This window comes from Equus przewalskii, chromosome 2 (genome assembly GCF_037783145.1).
Source record: "Equus przewalskii isolate Varuska chromosome 2, EquPr2, whole genome shotgun sequence".
NCBI classification, from domain to species: domain Eukaryota; kingdom Metazoa; phylum Chordata; class Mammalia; order Perissodactyla; family Equidae; genus Equus; species Equus przewalskii.
In genome coordinates, this window is record NC_091832.1 from 91,202,320 (window position 1) to 91,222,383 (window position 20,064).

The 20,064-nt window shown below is 44.0% G+C and overlaps 1 protein-coding gene across 2 annotated transcripts in view; it reads left to right on the forward strand.

Annotated features, from left to right (window-relative positions):
• Nucleotides 1–4,674: 4,674 nt before the first annotated feature.
• Nucleotides 4,675–20,064, forward strand: part of MAML3 (mastermind like transcriptional coactivator 3) — a 395,058-nt gene continuing 379,668 nt past the window's right edge. The window contains exon 1 of one of the 2 annotated variants that reach the window (XM_070611653.1): nt 4,675–6,271. In XM_070611653.1, the coding sequence (XP_070467754.1) occupies nt 5,801–6,271 (471 nt within the window). In that variant the 5' untranslated portion in view covers nt 4,675–5,800. The remainder of the gene's footprint in view (nt 6,272–20,064) is intronic. The other variant, XM_070611652.1, reaches the window with a different exon arrangement.

Genomic DNA, 20,064 nt, shown 5'->3' on the forward strand with positions numbered 1-20,064 from the left:
AGAATATTTAAATACTTAAGGAACCAAACTTTTGAAACCCCCCTAGTCCATGGGGGATGTCACCCACGTACAATTGGTTCACTAGGTAGAGGGAGCTCATTAAAACAGCTCCAAGAGGCCAGTAATTGTTAGACTAGACAGAATGTATGCTTCAAAAGAAATGAAACTCTACATCTTTAAAGATATTACATAATTAAGATTTTCAGTTAAATAAGGCTGACCTTTCCCCCTAATAAGGAGGTTTTATTATACACAGATACATATTAATATAACATACTCAAAGCACTAATGCTGAAAAAGGCTAGTCAAATTCACCCTTCTGGGATTTTTCCCTTTGTATTGCTACCTCCCCTCTACGTGAAGGTCAGAATTCCACACATCCAGTTAAGATGAGGGACGGGCCTGAGCCCTGGGTGCTCGTGATTCTGGCAGAGCAGATGGTGAGGGCAGTGGGCTCTTTGTCACAGATTACTTGCCCAGGCAATCGTTGTGAACTTCAGGGGATTTACAACTGCCTTCGATTTTTACTCTCTCCTCCACAGAGCTTTCTACAGTGTTTCATTCTGTGGGACATAACGGGATTTTGGCAACACTGGGCTGAACAAAGTTAAGTATGCTTTGCTGCAGATTTCTTGTGGCCTTCAACGTGGTAATAAATCTTCAAGAGAGAGATGCGGTACGGATCATCTCCTCCACTTACTTGGCTCAGAAGCCTTTCTGGTGAAACATCTTAGACGACTAGGTTCTTCAAAACACACTCTAGAAAACACTATAATAACACATCCCTGCACTGCCAAAGTAAAAAGTATAAGTCAGCTTTAATCCTTTCAATGGCAGCATTGTCCCAACGACACAGCCTCAACTTCTGGACGGCCTTGCACCATCTGGCTCCTGCTTATCTTCCCAGCCTCAGCCTCATTCCTTATCACACCATCTCACACTCACACTCCTGCGAGACAGAACTGTTGGGGGATTTGCTGAAACAACAGGCTTCGGGGCCTTGCTCTAGCTCCCCAGTGCGTACCCACCGGCAACCTTAGCTTGGCTTTCTTCTAGCCAGTTTTCAGAATGAGTTCTGGAGAAACCTTCTTAGAGCCACAAGCATGTACTTGAAGCCTCTTTTATGTGTTCCTGTACCTACTCCATATTAATCCCATTTCAGCATCATCTACTGCCCTGAGTCTAGTTGGCCGTCATTAAGGTTGGGACTGTGTTCCATACGCTGTTATGCTGAACTCCCAGTGCCTACCACTGTGCCTGGCACAGAGAGGCCATAACTAAATTTACGAATTATTGAAGTGACAGCTACATCTTGCTAGGGAGTTGAGGGCACACCCCACTGCTGCTAGTAATTGAGGACTGCCTCGCCCACTCTGTGGGTATATATAAAGGTTTGCTTACCCATAGGTGGGCAGCAGAGGGTTCCTACTCTACCTGGTACAATTATGAAGCCAGTTCTACTGACCCACATTAATAAGGAAGCAGAAGTGTCCTATACACTGGAGGTTCTACACAAAGTCCTCTTTCTTAACACTGGGACACTGGGCCCTATCAGATGGACATAAGAGGATGACGCAGAGTTGGCCTAAAGAAAAGTGAATCTGGTACAGCTCCTTAGAACTGCCAACTTTGGCTCAGAGCCAGAGCCTAAGGACAACCTGGTACAGGTACTTATTCATCACACCCTTCTTCTATTTGGCATCCAGAGAGCTATCATCAAAGTCTGGGGACGCAGCTACATAATTTCTTTCTCATCACTGCTATGGCATCTCAGATTTCTTTGCCATTCTAGAGCAACAGCACTGATGATGTGGCCATGGCTCCTATCTGGAAGTTTTGCTTTGCAGCAGGCTCACATAAAAGATAAAGATGGTCATGCTATTAGAGTGCTTGGTAGGGAGAATGGACTAAAATTGCTTCCCCATTACTTGGATTTCTCTACAGTTTTCAAGGAGTTCTTTAGGATGGTGACCAACAAAGCTGGCCACCTTATATGAATATATCATGAGAGTCTAGAATTAACCAGTATGAAAGCCTCTGCTACTTCTAAGTTCACTGGAGCAGATTAACTCTCTAACTCAGAATCACTTGTCTGTGTTGCTCAAGACTCAAGTCTTGTTCACTTCCTGCTTCTTTCTTCTAATCATCCTGCACAATTAGGATGGGGTTTCTGACCTCAAGTATGTCGCAGTGGAGTCCTGCACAGGTTAATTTCCTCAAAGACTCTTCTCCCATTGGCCATCATACAGCTTCACAGTCCTTCTTTTCCCCCATTTTGGTTTTGGACCTTATGGCTGCCACTCCCACCAACTTGATGAGATAAAAGATGGGTGCCAGTGTGTATGTGTGTGTGTGTGTGTGTGTGTATACCCATGAACAGCCAATCTTTCTTTTTTGTATAGTCCACTTATGCACTAAACTTGAGCGGCAAACTAGACTGTGGTTGTGCAAGAATAGCTCCATTTGTCAATGGGAAGCTCTAGGGTAAAGCCACAAAGTGTGGTCCTACACCTGCTGTTCCCCCAAAGAGAAGGATGCAAATTCTTGTGTATTTTTGGTTTCCTTTCATGATAGGAGAGGTAAATAGCTTGATGGGAATGCATGTTGCTGCCCTTGTTAGAATTTTTTTTTTTTTCAGAATGACAAACTTTCAATGAAAAGTTAAATTCTCGGGGCCAGTCACTGGCATAGTGGTTAAGTTCACACGCTATGCTTCAGCAGCCTGAGGTTCACAGCTTCGGATCCTGGGTGGGGACCTAGCACCCTCATAAAGCCACACTGTGGCAGCTTCCCACATAAAATAGAGGAAGATTGGCACAGATGTTAGCTCAGCGACAATCTTCCTCAAGCAAAAAGAGGAAGATTGGCAATAGATGTTAGCTCAGGGCTAACCTTCCTCAAAAAATAAATAAATAAATAAATAAATTCTGAATCATAGGGAAAAGCTAGAACTAGAACGCAAGTCTCAAAACTGAAGACCCAATGCTCAAGAACTTCAAACTTGCTGCCTGCGTAAATCAAATTGCAGTCATGTATGGGTGATGTAGGTGTATAGGGGTAGGGATAGGAATTAAGCTAAAGTGAAGAGAGAGCAGAGTGAATGCAGAGTCATGGTCTCCTCTCTGTAGTGAAGCCATGTGCTTCCTGAATTTCTTTACAGAGATTATTTAGTGAACGTGTGAAAAAGACAAAGGCCACTTTCTGATTTTTTTCTTATAATTTCTTACAACTTTCTTTATATTTTTAGAATCTGAACAGACTTTTTGCTATAGAACTCAGTTGAATTTCCTAATCGACTTGAAGGAGGGGCAGATATGACAGAGAAGGTTGTATGTTAACTAGCCCTCTGAAAAGTATGGTAACTTCAGTGAAAGATACTTTCTCACATTGGTTTCACGACTTACAGGAAACCTACACTACGTTAATCAATGTTTTGCTGCCCATTTTACCATATAATCCAGTGGATGTTAGAGATATATTTCACCATATAGACCTGATTAATTGAAGAAAAATATGGCTTCTTATTACTAACATTATGAGGTTAGAAATAGCATCCTATGCTAATCTGCAATGCCAAGAAATGAAGATGGTTTAAATCAGATCTCATGACTAATGCATGATACCCAAAGTTCTTTTATTCCTGCCTATTTTAGAACACTGGGGTGTATTTTTACCCTAAAAACTAAGTCTATAAAATTTATTGAGATAATACAAAATGCCTTATTATTAACAGCTCACAATCAAGATTTTGTCCTACTGATGATCACAGAAATGCTGTTTCTCCATTTTAATCTTTAAAGAATTATGTATATGCAATGGGTTAAGGTCACATTCAAGGATATTTGATCCTGACTTCTTGTTATTGTTTTTGTAGATACTCAATATGTGGAAAGACAATAGAAAGTTTGGATTGCTTTCTGTGGTCGCGATTCCATTTTAATTGCACTTATTGTGAATTCATTTAAACAGAACGAAATATATCTAGCAATAAAGTTAGTCTGTTATTTTTGCTTGTTTTTGTTTTGGTCATGACAAACTGTGAAATGCTGTGCTTTTCCTATAGTTCTAGTCCATGAAATCTGCAATCTTTCCACTTGATTTACGAAGGACCCTTAATTACTGCTGTCATTAGCACCTAGTGTTCAAAACAGTCTGTTAAAATGTACTGTTACTCTCACCTCCAAGCCCCTGCTTGCTTTATTTTAATTTTTTTTGCAAGGGTAAGTAAAACAATAATAGCCTTAATAACAACAATCATTATGTACAGCGAATTAAATAATATTCCAAGTTGTTTGGTTCCTATTTATTTTTGTTTAGAATTCGGCATTTGTATGTTAAGACTGGCCTAGAGTTTGAACAAGTGTCCATAAGCAGGGTTATTACTAGCGAGGACTCCTTACCTACATTTTCAAAACAAGTCACTCATTTGCCTTTTTCTTTCCACATGGATAGGGATGACAGACAACTGCTGTGAAGCTTCAGTGTTTCTGTCTGGTCATGCACAGTTCTGCAATATAATGCATAAATGTATAACAACAACTTGGGCTCGCCTGATACCTCGATTGGAATAAGGAAATCCAGCCACGCGCGTCCACGCGGCTGTCCTTGCACGCGCACGCACGCACGCGCGCACACACACACACACACACACTCTCCCTCTCTCACACACAGGTCAAAAGTTGATTAATTCCCGAGATCCCCCAGAATCTTTCTTTTTCTCTTTTCTGGCAGCTTCGGCTTCCCAGTCGGGGTAGTAGAGAGGTTGGGGGCGTAGGAGAGGCGGGGAGGGCGCGGCGAAGGAGGCGGGAGCCGGGTGCCGGTGCGTGCCGCGCCCGCTCCTGCCGGGTGAGAGTCCGGGCCGGGTTTTGCGCCGTGTCCCCGGGCTTGTCTCACGGCCTCCAGCCGCCGCCGCTGCCGTGTTTACTGAGCTCGCGCGTCCTGATATCACTCCGCTGGCATGGAGGAGGAGGAGGAGGTGGAGGAGCGAGAGGAGGAGGAGGAGGCGGCGGCGGCGGCGGCGGCGAGCAGTTGATCATTGTGATGGTGGCAGGAGCAGCGGCGGCAGCGGCAGCCCAGCCGAGCGTTAGGGGCTGCTCTCCGCGCGGCGTTTTGCAAAGGACTTCACCGATCTACTTTTGCAGTCGCCTCGGACTGTCCATGTGTTTACTTCCCCCAGCCCGAGGATTCGATATCTAGGTTCCTGTGAAATGCAACTGAGCAGCCAAAGTACTTTGAGAACACGGGGCGGCATAAACACCAAAACTTTTTTGTGGAAGGAAAATGCAATAAGCAAGCTTGCCGTTTTCCGATGCGGTGTGGAGTGAGTGTGTGTCGCGCGTGTCCGCACTGGAGGCATATGCTTGTGTGTGTACATGGGGTGTGTTTTTCGGTACGTAGGGAGAAAATGCTTGCCAACCACCGGAAATCTCCTGGAATTTATTAGAAAATAATGGATTATAAAAAGAAGGCAGGCAAGGAGCGGATCTCCCCTTGAGTTGCAACCCGATTTGCTGCTGGCTCAGTTTGTTGTGATTCTTTTTGTTGATAGGTGTCTGATGGTATTCTGATAACACCCCCCTTTTTTTCCCCTCGAGCTTTACAGTTTAAAAAAAGGAAACAAAAAAACCACCCCAAAATCTCTCCCCCTTTTTTTCGCCCCGGCGGGATCGCTGTTTCCATCCATGTGCTTGCGTCTCCCCCGCGTTCCACTTAAACTATTTTAATCCTTGGACCCAAGGAGGAGGCTGATAGGGGGGTGGATAAAAAAAGTTCTTCCAAAATAGTGTGCCCGGGGAGCAGGATGGGGGATTTCGCAGCCCCCGCTGCTGCCGCGAATGGCAGTAGTATTTGCATCAACAGTAGCCTGAACAGCAGCCTCGGCGGGGTCGGGATCGGTGTGAATAATACTCCCAATAGTACTCCTGCTGCTCCGAGTAGCAATCACCCCGCTGCCGGCTGCGGCGGCGGCGGCTCCGGGGGCCCCGGCGGCGGTTCGGCGGCCGTCCCCAAGCACAGCACCGTAGTGGAGCGGCTCCGCCAGCGCATCGAGGGCTGCCGGCGGCACCACGTCAACTGCGAGAACAGGTACCAGCAGGCTCAGGTGGAGCAGCTGGAGCTGGAGCGCCGGGACACCGTGAGCCTCTACCAGCGGACCCTGGAGCAGAGGGCCAAGAAATCCGGCGTCGGCACCGGCAAGCAGCCGCACCAGAGCAAACCCCAGCAAGATGCGGAGGCAGCCTCGGCGGAGCAGAGGAACCACACGCTGATCATGGTGAGGGCGCACTGGCAGCGGGCATGGGGCGCGCGCGTCGGGGGGGGGGGCGTGGAGCTTCTTACATGGGGGGACAGGGGTCTGATTTGCACGATGGGTGAGGTGGGCTGAAGCCGAAGGGTTAATGTCAACTTTTCTGAGGCAAAAGCTGCCGTCGCCGCTACCTGTTAATCTGTCAGGGTTGTCAGATTTGGGGAAGAGGGGGCGAGAGGGGAGAAGCCAGTCACGACTGCGAGGGGCGGAGGGAGCCTGGAGGAGCGTCAGAGTGCGGCGCTGGAAAAGTTTTTTTTTCCCCTCGCTCCCTTTCTTAGATACCGATTTGAAAGAGAGTGAACCTAGAGTTGAAACCTCGCTCCTCCTCTTCACGCTCCCCATCCCACCCCACCCCTCGCCGTGCCGCCTTTCCTCCCCAGATCCGTCCCCCTTCGCCCACCCCTCTCAGCACTCCGTTGGGTGCAGAGAGAAATTGATGCTGTCGCAGATTCTGGGCGGGCACCAGGCCCTCAAACCCTGGGGGGAGTGGGGGAAGGGAGAGGCTCTCGCCTCCTCTCCTCAGCTCACCCCCTTTGGGCTGAGAAAGTCTGAGAGTTTTGTGAATGAACTTTGAAGTGGGTGAGAAGCGAGCGAGGGTGGCTGCGCGCGCGCGCCATTCGCGGGAGCGCGCGCGGATGGGGGCGCGGGTGCGCTCCCTCGCCGCTGGAGACCCGGGGCCGGCCCGGCAGGTGGAGCGGCTGGGAGGGTCGAGGGAGGAGCGGCCCGGCGGGGGCGGGAGGGGAGACCTACGCCCTCGGCTTGTGGCGAGTCCCCGCCACGCAACTTTGATGGAGATTCCTTCCTCTCCTCCCCTTAAACTTGTGCGCCGAGCCTTCCCTCCTTGGCCCCCCGCCCCGCTCCCCGCCAACTTTCCGGGCCAGTCTAATAAGCCCGAGGAGTGGAAGGTAGCTGGGAGGTGAAAGAGGCTTAAATGGCTGGGTGGGTGGGTTCGAGGTAGGATGAGCAGCCAATGGCTTAACTTCTCGGGGAGGAAGGGGCAGTTCCCACCCCTAACCCTTGAGGGTAGAATCCTTTCTCTTATCTCCTCTCTCCGGTTCTTTTGCTTTCCTTTCTGGGTGGGGGGAGGCCGGAAGCTTGGGAAGGGTGTCTGCTGCCCCCTCCCCCACCGCGCCGCCGGGGTTAGGGCTGCGCGCGGATGCGGGGTGGGCCGGGCGCTGGGAATCCGGGAGCGCGGCGGGGCCGCGCGCCTTCGCTCGGTTCCCTTGCAGACCGCACCGCGATCGGCGGCGCAGGGCCCGGCGCGGGCGGCTCTCTCGGTGTGCGGTTTATACATCGCGCACGTCCCCATTCTGGGAGTCATCGGCGCCGGGGTGGTGCCGGTGCGGCCGCGGGCTTGCGCCGGGCGCTCGGGCCGGCGCTCCTTGACAAAGAGCCGGCTTGGGGGGAGGGGAAGAGCAGCGGCTGCCGCGCTCGCTCCCCACCCTCTCCACCTCCCCCCACCCCGCACGTGAAGAGGAACAATTTGTTTATCTTGGGCTTCAAGAATCCTTCCCTCCTCCCAGTTCTCCGAGGCCGCCCAGCCCCTCCTCCCTCTCCTCCCTCCCTGGCGCGATCCTGCCCAGTCCTGCCGGCAGCACCTTCCCCCCTCCCCTTCCTCCTCCCCCCTCCTCTTCCTCCTCCATCCCTGTAGCCCGCCTTCCCCCTCCCTTTTGGAACGCGGCCGTGGGGGAGGGAGCGGGAGGCGCTTTGTCCGCCTCGCGGCCCAGCTCGGCCCCGGAGGCCGCCCCGCTGGGAGGGGCGCGGCGCCCCGCGGCCCTGCCCCCTCCCCCGCGGCCGCCCCCGCCCCGCTCGGCCCCGCTCCCCGCGCCGCGGAGCCAGCCCCGAGCGCGAAGAAGAGGCGGACTCCGTTTTGAGGAAGAACGACGGTCACAAAGTCAGGGAGGGAGGTTCTCGCTTTACAAACAGGAAGCCGAAAACCACTGACACACTGTAGCTTTTCTGATTGTACCCGGAGGCGGGGCCGGACCTGCATCTTGACTGTATCTCCTGTACCCTCCTGGTACCTGTTTCTCTCAGGGTCCGCGTCGTCTCCCACGCCCCGCCCCTCGCGCCCTTCCACGGGGGGGGGGGGGGGACTCGGCGAACCTAAGAGTGAAGTAGAATTTGAAAGGCACTGAGAATTTCATGTTTGCCTACCCCACGCCCTGTTTTCATGTGTTTGTACACCTCACACGCACGGATGGCGTGGAAATGGGCTGCTTTCGTGAGGCGCCAAAATTTTAGTGCCACGGAGTCTTTCCCGACCTTTCCGGATAGAGAACTGCTGTGGCGCTTACCTTGCCAGCTGGGCAGTGCTGGAACAAAAGCCAAGACCGGTCCCACTGCTGGGTCGCTTTTGATCGCGGGCGAGAGGAGTAGAGTTTGCGGCCAGAAAGTTTTCGTGTTTGGGTTCTGTTCTCACACGGGTCCCCTGTCGGCCCTCAGAGGGGTAAAAGGAGGACTCATGGTGCGCGCACCCGCAGGTAGAACCAAGCCCAGGATCCCGACGTTACCTGGAAGGAGGTAGCAAGCCCAAGCCAGAGCTTTTACTTTTGAAAATGAAAAGATAATGCTTACTTGAATGAAGGAGACAACAGCTGTTAATTTCATAGTGAATCTCAGTTTAACAAGTTAACAACACATAGACTTGAAAAATGACTACCTGAAAATAACATTTTTCTGTTAGTTTTGTGACAGTAATTTAGCTTATTGATCAGACTGATGTAAACTCCAAGGCTAGGTACAGAATAGGAGTATATTCTGGCTTCAACAGTATATCATATATGCGTCTCCCATAGATATCACGGGAAGTATGTGTGATGAGTGTAATGAAAATAAACAGCTTTAAATCTTAAGCAAAGAGTTGCATGTCAATTCTGTGTGCCCCAAAAAGAAAAGAAATTAATATCATTCAATATGTTATTTTTTCTTTAAAAATAAATAGTTTAATATTCACATTGGCCCCTGAAATGAAAGAGTATTTTAGTTTAGCTTGTGTGTGAGATAAAATCTCGGAAACAGAGGTGGCAAAGAAATGTTGCTCTTCGTTTTCTTGAATTGGCTGCTGGATTATAGTTGTGCTCTGCTGGGGCACGGAACAATTATATTTAGTTCTGAGATGGTCCTATTTGGAAAGCCCTAAAGAAAAGCAATAATCAGAGGAAAATAATAATATGTAATGGTGATGATAAAAATAAAGATGAATAGGATTTTCTGTTTTATTGCTATTGTTTACCTTCTTAGGACAATGTGTCCAAAGTACTAAATATCGATTAGCTGTCTTTCTGCCTGGCTTTGGTTAAGAAGGCAGTCTAATCAGAGCTTCACCTCTTTTGATTTGTATTCTCATCTTACATGTTTACAAGCATAGGCATGAAAAACAAACAAGCAAACAAAAAAACAGGATGGGAGAAGTGAAATAGAAATCTTCTCTGGCTCCAGGCTGCTGGGAAGGGCTTGGGTTTTGTGTGGGTCCCTCAATAGCCCTGTTAGAGAGCAGTTAGCACAGGCCTGGGTTTGAAGCTGCCATTACCTCAGGTGAAAAGGTAGTTTCTGGACAAGTAGTCAAATGATGCCCCCCGACACACACTTGATTTATACAGAAGAGTTTTTTCCCCGCGCAAAGAGTTGCTGATGAGGACTATTGATTTCATCTACTAGAAAGTCTCAATTGAAAAGGTTTCTTTTCCTAAAATAGTTTTAATTATTTGTGCTAACGCGAGACATTGTTCATTCCCTGTACTTGAAGTCCTGGTTAGAATTTTAAGGTAAATTCCAATTGACATTCATTTTCAAGCCAAAAATAGATTGACTTGACAAAAATATAATCATTCACGCATGCCAGAAAGCATGATAGTGCAGTCTTCAGAATTCCAAAACCTTGGTAGTCTTAACTTGACCTGCATAGTCCCATGTTTCTGTGACCTTTCCACTATATTAGCACCATCATAACTTTCAGAGTGTGCTTAATTTGTACACAGCTTTCAGACTGCATAGATCTATGTGATTCCTGCTCTGAAGAGTTTATCATGTAAAATTCATTTGGGGGCTGGCCCCGTGGCCGAGTGGTTAAGTTCGCGTGCTCCGCTGCAGGCGGCCCAGTGTTTCGTTAGTTCGAATCCTGGGCGCGGACATGGCACTGCTCATCAGACCACGCTGAGGCAGCGTCCCACATGCCACAACTAGAAGAACCCACAACGAAGAATACACAACTATGTACCGGGGGGCTTTGGGGAGAAAAAGGAAAAACTAAAAATAAAAATCTTTAAAATTCATTTGATAATAAATGTGTTAATTACTGAGTATTGGAGAAAAATGCAACCGGTCCAAAATGTTCTCATCCATTCTGGAATAGATCCAGGAAATGTCAACATATTCGTCCAGTGGTACACCTCCTTATAAATGACTGGTTTCCCATTTCTTATCCTTTTAGAGGTAAATTACTGGCTCTATATCCAGGTTTTCTGGCAAGCTTGTAACGCCAAACCATTTCTAAATCTCTCTTATGAACCTTTTCACTGGCTTATCCTGTTCTACTGCTGTCCTGGGTGATTAGATTGACAGCTGTCTCCTTAAAACCCTTCCATGCCCACACAGGGTGTGCCTGAAGTTTGTGAAAAACTTTTTGAAAGTTCACTTGTCTTCTCTTGTCTTTTTCTTGTCTTTTAATTCTCAAAATGAATTTGTTTTTTAAAAAAAGCTCCAATGCGTATTTAATTATGTTGTTTATATTCTTTGGTTGTGGTCCATTTTATTTAGGACTGGGCAGCCAGTGATCAGAAAAGTAGAAGCACAGTTAATCATTAATCAGAATCTACAAAATGCTCTTCAGGCTGAGTTCCTTCCCAGGCAGAGCTGAATTTTCAGGCAGGTGTTATATTTCCTGTCTCATTAGGATTATAAGGGCAAGTTTTAGAATCTTTGTAGGTTTTCTGCCACCTGGTATGAGGAAATTGAACAGTCCACGTACTGGGTTTACTGACATTTTTGTAAGAAGAAGGATGAGGATTTTAAACATTAAATAGAGTTATCTGGGTTTTTTTCCTAAATACCTCTCTGAGACCAATAGCTAACTTTTGTTAGAGGTTTCCTCACAGGGTTCTTCCATTTGGTTGAGGTAAGAATGGGGAATCTTTCTCTCTCCTTAGAGCCACTACCATAGAAGGAATCTATTATAATAAACCATTTTGCACGTTACATAGTAATTCTTGCACACATCTGAAGTTTTTATGTATTATTTAATGTCATTTTATTTGTGATTAGTGCACCGTGCGCTGCTTGTTAATTAAGAGTCCTGTACTATATTCTTGAGTTTCGAGTAGCTAAATGCCATCATCTCTTTCCACTTTACCCATCATAGAGAACTGTGAAATCAACCAATCAGACACCAAAATCTTACAAAGAGAACCATATTTAAAACTCAGTCCCAAGACTTTCATAATATCTGCCATTTAGGTCTCTCAAATAGCTTTGCAGTTTTCACTCTATTATTCAGAGGCTGATTATTGAGTTTTCAGATCCTATAGCTGCTTGCTTTGCCTTTATTTCCCCCTCCTGCTGCCAACCTTTTGGTCTTTTCGCTGATCGTTAGCACCTTTACCAAAGAGTGGGAAAAAGCAATAAGAAGGGAAATTTAATTTTGGTGCTTCCTACTCTCATAATTAATGAAACAATTGAGTAAGATATCAGTTATTTTGGATTAATTGTGGATTTGGTTTTGTATAACATTTGTTCTTCATTAGCACAGATAATAGAGACTAGACTGAATTTTAAAATGTCATTCATTCATTCAACAATATTGGTACACAGTCCATAGTGCTTCATAGAAGTTAAGATGCTAAATCACATTCTTGCATCCAAGACTTTGACAATGTATAGTCTTTGTAGATTTTCGGTATTACTCTAGCTAGGTTTAAAGGGATAACAGGTTTTTGTTTGTTTTTTAATCAGCATTCAGCTCGATATCAGTGTGTAATATCCCCTTCCTGTGGTATTTTAACTAAAATAATATGCTTTACTTTCCTGTTGTTTCAAACTAATTTGACATTAGTTTCTGAAAACAAAAGCTGATTTACATATAACTGCTCCAAAGTTATAGGATCCCCCAAATTAAATTTTCATTGAAAATACAGCATGCTTTTCAGAGAGACACATTCCAAAAATTCATTATTCATGTTTGTAAGTTGGAAATATAGCTTCTGGAAAATCAGCCATCACCAAGAACTGATGAATTCTCCTTAACTTAAAAAAATTTTTTTTTGTTCAAATCTAAGAAAGTTTAAAGAACTAAGGAAATAAGGTTGGATAAAATTATTCAGAAGATGGAGTTGAGAGCCTGCTGTATAACAAAACCTTAAAGTTCATAGGGTTTCATTCAGTGGATCAGAGAAGGAGGACTTTTTTTTTTTAAGTCTACCTGATTATTCCATCTGTTAAACAGTTGAGGGGCTTTTGAGTTGTGGATAAGCAACTCCATTTGGGAAAGAAGCACAGTGTTCCCTTAGGGCCACACACACATATGCACAGAAAAAGCAAATTACTACTACTGCTCAGGTTTTTTTAAGGCAAGCTGTGCAAACTATTCTTGGGGGAATTTAATAAAAATCTCAAAAGGCTTGCAGTACTTCCTCTGACATAAGGAAAGTCATTCCTTAAGAATAATTTAGACACCTTTTAAAAATTATATTGGACCTCCCCTTGGTTAGAATGACCTTTGTGTTGAAGGAGAATCTTTTAAAATACCAATAATTAACGTTCGTCCTCCTTAGCAATGGCTATTAAAAGTTGTGGAAAACTCAAGTGAAATGTTTAATTTTTAAGTAACAACTTCCAGAATTTCTTTTCTGACTCCTTAAATTTCCATTCTGTTGGGTAGAATCTGGTTGTGTAATGTTTCATGTTATGGACTCTCCAGCCTTCAACTACTTAAGGTTAATTGGGGCATATGTGGATGTTAATAGGATACATTGTTGTACCGGTCTCTTTCCCTCTCACGGTATCTTTCTCCACTTACGGAAAACTCATGTCTGGATAGGGGCTTCTTTCCCTTCAAAAGAAAAGGCTGAAGTGCTCTGAGTCTATTTGTGCAGCTTCAACCTGGGTTGTAACTGTGACTCAGAAGGATTGCACAGCTCTAAAAGACAAACTCTGTCAGTGCCCTTTGTTCTCACAGTAGTTGGTTATTTTTCTTTCTTTGATTGTTTGTTAGATGCTGAAAGTAGGCCAGTGATTGATAGTGAATCTAAAGGGACTGGCCCCCATTAAAGGGCTTTAAGGAACTCTAGTGGTAAGATGGGGGAGGCAAAGGGGATGAGGATTTTGGAGGCATCACCTGGAATGGATAGCAGTGGAAATAGACGTGAGAGAGATGATTGGTTTTGCTCGTTTGTGTAAACAGACAGTATCCTGGTGCTTTGGCAGTTCACAGGGGTAATGTACGCTTCTTGTAGTCTCTTCTGAACCTGAAGACCTTACTAAAACTTGAGTATATATTTTGAAGAGTTAATGGCTATATTGTTTGTAGCTGGAAAAAAAAATCATATTCCTAAAACATTTCCATGCTTTCTTAAATTATTACTACGGCCATTTGAATGGATTTACTATGGAATTCCTTTAAATCAGTGATTCTCCATCACTGGAGATTTTGTCCCCTCCCCGCCAGGAACATTTGGCAGTGCTGGGAGACAATTTTGGTTGTCACAACTGGAGGGGAGCTACTGCTGTCTAGTGGGTAGAAGCCAGGGATGTTGCTAAACATCCTACAGTTCACCCACAACAAAGAGTTACCCGGTCCAAAATACCGTATTGCCGCTGTGGAGAAACCCTGCTTTCAACGAGGAGTTCTCTTAGAATGTTGAAAATACACAGTGTGGCTTTACTCACAGCTTTTCAAAAACACTCTTATGACTTCAAGCGTGGAGAGAGGAGGAGGTGCTGGGGGGAGATAGAGAGTGCCTGGGAAGAAGTTAAAGGACTACTGTGTTGCGTTTTAGCTCTGGCCATGTAAGGACCTGGCTTTTCACTTCACGATTGCCTCTACCTCCTTGCCTGTCAGGAAGGCGAACAGCTAGCTGTCCTCCTTATTACCTCGAGGAATGATGGTTAGGCTCAAATGAATTAATATATGTAAGAGTCCCAAAGACTTTATGGTGCTACACAAATGCTAGGCCTATTTTTATGAATTACTTTCATATCACTTAATTGTTGCCTCCTGCCCGAGTCCACACTTAAAGTTGAGTGATTTGAAGATTATTTTACTCATGCATCACCCAAGGTTTAGTGACTGGGTATGAGCAACTGCTGTATATTGGACACGGTTTCTAGGTACTGGGGATACAGTGGTGAACAGGGCATCCTTGCTGTCATTGGACTCACACAGCAGAGCATCATTTCATGTTTCAGATTAGCTGTATGAAATGGTCTTTGTGGTTTTATGAGAACGTGTTAATGGAAGTCATTAAGAAACTAACATTTAGGAAAATCCTAAGGGTGCCCAATGCTTTGCATCTTCTTGCAAGGTTTCTCTAGTTACAGCTTTCTTGCATTGCTTTCCATAGCAACATTTATCTTATTATTTTTCAAATAAAATCATTTTGTAGGGGGAGACGATTAGTCGGCATGGTGGAGAATAAGATTAAAGTATGGTTTTTAAAAATGAGGCAGATGATTGTTTTTCTTCCTTTTTTTTTGACTAGGTGACACTTGTAGCACCATGATCATGGCTTGACATTAAGCTTTTAGAGGAAATTAGACAAAGAGGAGAGCATTTAGAAAGAAGCAAGCAAAAAGGTGCAAGGACTTGAAACCATGTCACATGAAGAACAATTGGAAGACCTGTAGGTGTTTAGTCTGATTTAGAGGAAGATATGATTGCTTTCTTAAAATATTTGAAGGGCTGTCATGTGAAGAAAGGATTGGATGTGCTCTTTATGGCCTCAAGGGGATAACATTAGGATCAGTGGTTGGCGGTTATTAGGTGCCAGGCTTGGTTTAATATAAGAAAAACAATTTTATGAAAATTAAAGCTGTTCAAAGATGAAATGGGCTGTCTTGATGAGTGAAATGTTCCAGCAAAAGCTGTTCAACTGGCTGAAATGGTGGAAAAGGGATTACGACATCTTTCTTCTTTTTTTAATGATAAAACTTTTAAATAATACGGAAATAAAATACCAGTTAGATGAAGACAGGGACCTTGTCTCTTTATTCGTCTATTATATCTTCTTGACTAGAAAAAGACCTAACTGTATATAGGAGGAACACTAAATATTTGTTGAATAAATTGCTAAATGAAAATAAGTAGATTAAGAAATGACTTAATTCCTCTCCTCTGGAGTTACCATGGTTTAGAATCTCTCTCTCCAGACCTTCTTCTATTCACTTACATATATATTATATATTGTATGTCATCACATGTTAGTTTTTTCCTACATAAATGGAATCATGTTATACATATGGTTTTGAAATTCACTTTTTCCACATTAATTTATTTTGGGGATCTGTCCAAGTCAATACATATAGACCTTCAGCTCATTCTTTTTAACTGCTATATAGCATTCTTTTTCCTTTTTTTTTTTTGAGGAAGATTAGCCCTGAGGCAACATCTGCCACCAATCCTCCTCTTTATGCTGAGGAAGATTGTCTCTGAGCTAACATCCATGCCCATCTTCCTCCACCTTATATGTGGGATGCCTGCCACAGTATGGCTTGGTAAGCAGTGTATAGGTCCGCACCGAGGATCCGAACTGGCGACTTTGGGCCACCAAAGCAAAATGTGTGAACTTAACTGCTGCGCCACTGGTCTGGCCCCCTATATAGCATTCTATAATATGAATGTTCCATAATTTATTGAGAGACCCCCTCCCCCCCGTTGATAGACATTCTGGTAGTTTGTTATTTTTTGTTAATTAAACGTTGCTGCAATGAACATCCTTCTCCATGTATGTCCCTTGTACATATGTGAGCATTTCTGCAGCACAGATTTAGGGTTCTTTCTATATATGTAATATGTATAAACAGAAAAAGTTGACAAAAAAAATCTCTTAATCTAATAATGTTTAATATAGCACCTGAATCTTATTACGGCCATTTTAGTTTGTCCTGTTAAAAATACAGTGTTAGAAAAGCATCAACTCAAGGAACTGGCATTGGTCTTTGTAGTCTAAGGTGAACATTGTTACTTTTTAAAGGCTGTATATCTGGCCACACATCTTACAGGAATGACTTTCCTTCTTTTCATCCGGTCCTAAAGAGGAGGTTATGGATGGAGTAGGAGCCTAGTTAACCAGCTCCTGTTCATGAAGTGAAAGTGGGCAGTTCCCTTTCTCGGACAAGTTTGTAGTTCTCTGTGTCTCTCCTGAGCTTTGTGTCTCACAGGCCTGTGTGGCTTTATTTGTAAATGTATTTCAGTTGGTGATGTAGCACCTGGGGCAGCAGTAGGTGCAGGTGTGAGTGGTCGTAAAAATCGGGGGGTCTGTGAGTCGCCACTTCCTACAGGTTCAATTGCCCTGACTAATCCAGTCATCTGTGTAACATGGTCATAACAACCTGCTGACCTGGCCAGCTGTAGAAAATGCATCGAAGTGGACTTGCCTGGACAGTCACCTTATAGCATTTGTTTAGATGGTGAGACGTCCGATCAGTTTTCATTATACACATGTGCTGAAGTGGTCTCAGGACTGCCTTTTGCTGGAGTTCTTGGTCATGTTCGTTTACTTTTGGCAAAACAGCTTCCCTACACCGAGATACTCATAACTATAGTCTATATTTTTATGTAGCGGGAGCAGTTTGGTTCTAGAAACTGTGCTCTTGGCTATAAGGTTATTCTACCTTCGTCAGCCTGAAGGGTTCTTTCATGAAAACGTTCTGTGAACAGCTGCCTTTTCTAAATAACCATGCTTCCCCAAGGAGCAGTCCTCACCTACTTGTCTTTCCTTTGGGTTTTCAGATCAGTTTGAACAGGAGACAAAATTAAGACATATGGTAGTGCTGGTCCTTGCCTGGCCTTGCTGTTTTATAATAAGGATCCCCACTCTGCTGTCTCCTGGCCTCACATACCTCTGGCCTTGTGTCTCCCTCTTTCTCCATCTCCTTTACCACCACCTCATGTTTCACCTCTGTTACAGTGATGGTAGGACCTGGAAACTTGTGGAAGGTGTAGGTGGCAGTTATTTGAACCACAGAAATAAACCAGAGTGGGAATGTAAATGATGGGGGGAGGGCCTAAACTTTACAGGTCCTTCTCGACCAAGGGATTCCAATAAACTAGACATTCTGCTTCAATTTATGACCTAGATACTGATTAGCAGCAGCCATTTTCTGCCTTTTAGATGCGCCACATAGCATCTTACTGAGAAAAACCCTTTTGGCCAGCTAAGTTAATGCAGCTGCGTGGTCGGTACAGCCTTCCGGGAAGGGGGCTTCCTTCGTCTAAAGACAGCTAGGTATCTTCTGTTTCAGTAGCTTAAATGGCAAGAGTTGGTTGTGTACATAAAATAAGAACCTTGCTCCTAATCTTGAAACTAGGCCATCCCATGTGATAAACTGAGAGATCCTGAAAGTTGCTCCTCTGGTCCTGCAATAAAATTTCAACCTTTGACTTTTCCTGCTGACAGTCAGGTTTAAACAGTGACATTAGTTTTGCTAGTCTACTGTCCCTCTGAGGAGTGTCATCTTGCTTTTTTTGTGTTTGCTTCTAATTTTTCATAGATGTTTTCTTTCATTTCTAGCAATAGAGTGTTTTCTTTAAAAGATGACTTTCACCTAGGCACAAGGTGGACAACTGCCTTGCGTTTTGCATGAAGTATAACATTTATCTTTATATTGATTGTAGACAGGTAAATGGCCATCTGTTTTGAATATTAGTTGTTTCATAGCTATCTGATTATAATTATTAGATAAAAACTGTTTTCCAAAGGCTCTTGAGATTACAGCTTTGTTGCAGTGAACTTCTAATTTCTAATTCCTTTGGGAAGCGTTTTCTTATTTCTCTTTGAAAGAGTCCAGAGATCATTTGTAACAGGTAACAAATGACTAGAATCAAGTTTTACCTTATTATGGCATTTTAAAAAAACTTATCTTACAAAATGTAAGTGTTTCGGACCTATTGGGTTTTTTTTTTTTTTGAAGATAATTCAGTAACCGTGGATATATTCATAAATAAGAGTATCTGGAATTTAATGTTAACACTTATGCAAAGAAATTTGACATATATGAGAGCTCAGCAAAATTTTCTGGATACTAAGTAAAAGAAGTGAGATAAAATTGTTTTAATTGTTTATTTTTGATTTTTGGCTTCAGAATGTCTAAGTGATAATAAAGCTGGAGTTCCCAGCAGGAGGTAAAACATACATTCCCTTTGCATGCTCCCATCTTCTATTCCGGGCTCCTTTTGTCTCTGTTCTAATCCACTGTGGTATTTCAGGCCATCCTTTCTCCCTGTCTCCATGAGAGGAGTGTGTGGCTGTAGCAGTGGACGCCTTCGCAAAGCATGCAGGTGGTGTTTATCTTTAATCACTTAAGGTATTTCCTCACAGTGGTGTGTGCAGATCAGCACTCATGGATCGTAACATTCTCTTACTCTTCACGTCCTGCGGTAGCCCTTTGCCAGATTCTCTGATGTTTGGTAAACAGAGGGAATTTATATAAAGAAGCAACTTTCTCAGTTTTGAAGTTGTAATGGCTAAATGGCTGAAAACGTATTTTGCAGTTTAACTAGGAATTCCTAAGTGGTTTGCAGCTGCTCTTGGGTTTTTACAAACATGTTCATTTTCTTCAGTGAAGCATGGAGACAATGATTTTAGATTTGGATTTCAGGCTGCTTAATTCTCACAATCTACTGAAGGAATATTTGAAAAAGTTGTTTGTCATAACAGTAAATAACCACATTCCAAAAATATTTTTGACAGGTTGTATTTGTTAGAATGGATTATTAATTTTGTGGAGCCCATAATGAACTAGAAGCATGTGATGGTAACTTTGAGAGTGACAAAGTATGACAAACTGGTACTTTGGGGATCAGGGATATCTGGCACCCAGGCTATTGAAATGCAAATAGGCTGTTGCTTTTTTTTCAGTGTTTGATCCTGTTCTTAGATTTAAAAGGCTAATACGAATCCTTCAGGGGCCTTTTATTAACTTTAAGTTTGTGGTCCCAGCCTGGAATTGGAATACTTAGAAATATGTCACAATAGTTTCAAGTAAGCGAGCTTAATGATAGTGTGTACTTGGAGAATCTAGTCTTGGTTCCCTCTGCTGAGGCACAGGTTGTCTGTGTTACTGGTTTGGTAGGCTTCATGTTTATCTGTGGTCTGGAATGTCAAAGGGTTGAAAACCTAAGAATTCTGCTTCCCTCTTTACCCTAAAGTAATGGTGTAGGAGTTTCTGGTATTGGCTCATGGGAGTGGGGACAACAGTATATGGAAGAGGAAAGGGGGATTGGCTGGTTTGGTATTCTCATCCACTCTTTATAATGCCATTCTCATTACTCTATTAACAAAGAGTGGATACTTTGAATGATTATTTATGCTTGTCTCTTCCTTCACAGTATAATGCACACTTCACTTGTTTTCTTCAACTTTTCGTAATATATGTGTTTATGATACACTGAAGAACAATAAATTTGAGAAGAGAGATAATTAGCTTTGACAGACTTACAGATATGAGACTGTAAGAGGAGGAAGCAAAAGAGTTGCTTAAGACAAGGATTCCATTACTGAGTTTGAGGAAAATTACTCAAGTAAGTTCTTCAGTGTGAAAATGCACAA